General features: G+C 38.5%; 1 protein-coding gene across 1 annotated transcript in view; it reads left to right on the forward strand.

Annotated features, from left to right (window-relative positions):
- Positions 1–1,407, forward strand: part of LOC110333848 (3-alpha-hydroxysteroid dehydrogenase) — an 18,114-nt gene extending 16,707 nt beyond the window's left edge. The window contains exon 10 of the mRNA XM_021215594.2: positions 349–1,407. Within this exon, the coding sequence (XP_021071253.1) occupies positions 349–391 (43 nt within the window). The 3' untranslated portion in view covers positions 392–1,407. The remainder of the gene's footprint in view (positions 1–348) is intronic.
- The last annotated feature ends 3,202 nt before the right edge of the window (positions 1,408–4,609 follow it).

Below are 4,609 nucleotides of genomic sequence, written 5' to 3' on the forward strand. Positions count from 1 at the left end.
CTTGATCACTAATTGAGAAAATGCCCTACAGCTGGATCTCGTGGAGGCATTTCCCCAACTGAAGCTCCTTTCTCTGTGATAACTCCAGCCTGTGCCAAGTTGATACAAAACTAGCCAGTACAGACCCTGTCTATAAAATTGAAAAAAATTTCCATTTATAAACTTTACATATTAAGTCTCTGTGTTAGTTAGGGTTGCTAGTGCTGTGAAGATACAGTATGACCTAAGACACTTGGGGAGGAAAGGGTTTATTGACCTAGCCTTTAGTACTGACCAACATTTGGACGTACCTTCCTTTAAAACAAGGAATTAATTTCTTACATTATGCATTATTTTTTCTAATTTTAGTTTTGATGACCATCCCAATCATCCATTTACTGATGAATATTAACATGGTGGCCTTTGCCAGCATTTCTATCAGAAGAGCGGCTTATGCACTGTGATATGAGAGATATCTTGGATACTGGTGACTGAACACATCCCTTCTCATCAGATCACTGTATCTGTTAATTCACAGTCAGCTGGAGCAAAATTCAAAGAGCTATGAAGGAAGTCATATTTTTGTCATACTCTGAAATGGAACATCAAGTTGCTTTTCCTATTCTTGTGTTTTTAAAGATTCATTTATTTTATGTATCTAAGTGTTTTACCTACATGTATGTATATCTCATGAATGTCTGTGTCCATGCAGGGAAGAAGAGTATTATAGGTCATTTGGAACTGGAGTTACACATGATTGTGAATCACCATGTGGGGGTACTGGGAGCCAAACCTAAGTCTTCTGTAAGAGCAGCAAGTGCCTTTATATGCTGAGCCATCTTACTAGGTCCACTCTAAAGATTCTACTATTTCTGGTAGAATTATTTAGTGATCTTTTTTGCACAAAGAATATCTTCAGAGAAATCAGAGAGGAAAGATAGTATGTTTATAGAAGATTCAGAATAATTTGGAGGTAAATATTATCTAGGATACATTTGGATTTATATATTTCATTAATAAGTGCCTCAAATAAGAACTTTTCAAGACTTTTTCCCTTTATATACCCCTGACTGGTGTGACACTTGCTATGTAGACCAGAATGTCCTAGTACTCACAGAGACCCACCTAGAAATCCCTGCCTCTAGAATGCTCATTTTTATTAAATGGAATAACATATATAAATGTTATAACAGGGAATATGGAATGTCTTGAAATGTATTAAATAACTGATTAAAAACTAGACCCTTATATCATGATCACAGACTCAAAGTCAATGGAGTCAATAAGTCAGTTCTAAACCAACCAACGTTTCCAAAGTAATATCAAACACATGTTTAGACATACTCTTTTGTGGAGGTTGATAAGATGGTTGGATAAAAATTTTACATAACATACTGATAAATCAAAATAAAATTACTCTTAAATAGAGTTATGGAGACGTTTGTCTTCTATATGACAAGGGTGACTTTGAACATTATAAAGAGTGTACAGAAATTAAATACATTAGGGCTGGAATGATGGCTCATTCAGAAAAATGTTTGCCTTGAAACCATGAAGACTGGAGTTTGACTCCAGAACCCACATTTCAAAAGTCAGGTATGGTAACACACCACTTTTAAGTTTAATGTCAGGAAGGCAGAGACAGGTATATCCATGGCTTCCTAGCCTACTTGGCAGATTCCAGAGCAGAGAGAGATCATGTCAATAAAAAAAGTAAAAGCAGAACCCCAAACAGAAAAATGAATAGCACTTTAAAAATACCAACTAAGGTTTCCGGTTGGCCTCAGCCCCACACCACCTTGGGCATGAACTCAGCTGACAGTCCCATGGTCCCCAAAGGACTCTCCATACCCAGAATCTTAGGATCACTGGTGAGCGGAATGCAACATCTGTTCCAAAACAACCCAGAGGGGCTTGTGCCAGCAGGAACAAGGACAAAGGAAACCCGCCCGCCCAGTGGCTGGGGTTCCTTCTGGTTGGTGCCAGCCCTATGCCATCTTGGGCACAAACTCGGTCTACGGTCCCATGGTACCCAGAGGACTCTCCATGCCACAGGCGTCCTAGCACACCCAGGATCTTAGGATCACTGAGGAGAGTCGGCCTCCAGAGTGGGCTCTGATCCCAGGTCTCAAGTAAGAGTGCCATCTTTTGTCCCGGGTCTCTCAGAGACCAGTCTGTGCAGGAGAGCACACAGGCCACAGAAGCAACAGAGCTTCTTGGAGGGGGTCCTTTCAGGTCTTTATCCTCAGCCAGGAGGCTGAGCTGAGACCCAGACCTCTGGGTACCTTCCCTTCAAGAGGAGAGCTTGCCTGCAGAGAGTGCTCTGACCAATGGGACTCAGGAGAGAGATGGACAACCAGAAGTGCTGATAGAGGCTAACACAATCACAGGAGAAACAAGCTCCAGCCAGAGACAGCTAGAACATCTAACACCAGAGATTACCAGATGGTGAAAGGCAAACATAAGAATCTTACTAACAGAAACCAAGACCACTCAGCATCATCAGAACCCAGTATGCACACCACAGTGAGTCCTGAATACCCCAACACACCCGAAAAGCAAGATTTGGATTTAAAATCATATCTCATGATGCTGGTAGAGGATTTTAATAAGTGCATTAATAACTCACTTAAAGAAATACAGGAGAACACTGATAAACAGGTAGAAGTCCTTAAAGATTTAGCTCAAAAATCCCTCAAAGAATTACAGGAAAACACAACTAAACAGGTAGAAGACCTTAAAGAGGAAACACAAAAATCCCCTAAAGAATTACAGAAAAACACAATCAAACAGGTGATAGAATTGAACAAAACCATCCAAGATCTAAAATGGAAGTAGAAACAATAAAGAAAACACAAAAGGAGACAACTCTGGAGATAGTCATCCTAGGAAAGAAATCAGGACAGAATACAAGAGATGGAAGAGAGAATCTCAGGTGCAGAAGATTCCATAGAGAACATGGATACAACAATCAAAGAAAATGAAAAATGAAAAAAAGATCCTTACTCAGAACACTCAGGAAATCCAGGACATAATGAGAAGACCAAACCTAAGGATTATAGATAAGATGAGAATGAAGATTTTCCAACTTAAAGGGCCAGTAAATATCTTCAACAAAATTGTAGAAGAAAACTTCCCTAACCTAAAGAAAGAGATGTCCATGAACATACAAGAAGCCTACAGACTCCAAATANACTGGACCAGAAAAGAAATTCCTCGTGACACATAATAATCAGAACATCAAATGTACTAAATAAAGATAGAATATGAAAAGGGAAAAAGGTCAAATAACATATAAAGGTAGATTATTAGAATTACACCAAACTTAGCACCAGAGACTACGAAAGCCAGAAGATCCTGAACAGATGTTATACAGACCCTAAGGGAACACAAATGCCAACCCAGGCTACTATACCCAGCAAAACTCTCACTTAACATAGATGGAGAACTCAAAGTATTCCATGACAAAACCAAATTCACACAATATTTTACCATGAATCCAGCCCTTCAAAGCATAATAAAGGGAAAACACCAACACAAGGAAGGAAATTATGCCCTCGAAAAAGCAAGAAAGTAATCCTTCAACAAACCTAAAAGAAGATAACTGCAAGAACAGAATAACAACTCTAACAACAACAACAACAACATAACAGGAAGCAACAACAACTTTTCCTTAATATCTCAATATCAATGGACTCAATTCCCCAATAAAAAGACATAGACTAACAGACTGGCTACCTAAACAGGACCCAACTTTTTGCTGCATACAAGAAACCCACCTCAGGGACAAAGACAGACACTAGCTCAGAGTAAAAGGCTGGAAAACAATTTTCCAAGCAAATGGTCTGAAGAAATAAGCTGGAGTAGCCTTTCTAATATTGAGTAAAACTGACTTCCAACCCAAAGTTATCAAAAAAGACAAGGAGGGGCACTTCATTCACATAAAGGTAAAATCTTCCAAGATGAACGCTCAATTCTGAACTTCTATGCTCCAAATGCAAGGGCATCTACATTCATTAAGGAAACTTAAGTAAAGCTCAAACACACATTGTACATAACACAATAATAGTGGGAGATTTCAACACCCCATTCTTATCAATGGATAGATCCTGGAAACAGAAACTAAACAGAGACACAGTGAAACTAACAGAAGTTATGAAACAAACGGATCTGACAGAGATTTGCAGAACATTTTATCCTAAAAGAAAAGGATATACCTTCTTCTCAGCACCTCATGGTACCTTCTTTAAAATTGACCATATAATTGGTCATAAAAGAGGCCTCAACAGATACAAAAATATTGAAATTATCTCATGCATCCTATCAGATAGCCACAGACTAAGGCTGATCTTCAATAACAACATAAATAATAGAAAACCAACATTCAAATGGAAGCAACAACACTCTACTCAATGATAACTTGATCAAGGAAGAAATAAAGAAAGAGATTAAAGACTTTTTAGAGTTTAAAGAAAATGAAGCCACAACATACCCAAACTTATGGGACACAATGAAATCATTCCTAAGAGGAAAACTCATAACTCTAAGTGCTGTGAAAGAAACTGGAGAGAGCATACACTAGCAGCTTGACAGCACAACTAAAAGCTCTAGAACAAAAGAAAGCAAATTC

The sequence above is a fragment of the Mus pahari genome, chromosome 16 (genome assembly GCF_900095145.1).
Source record: "Mus pahari chromosome 16, PAHARI_EIJ_v1.1, whole genome shotgun sequence".
NCBI classification, from domain to species: Eukaryota; Metazoa; Chordata; class Mammalia; order Rodentia; family Muridae; genus Mus; species Mus pahari.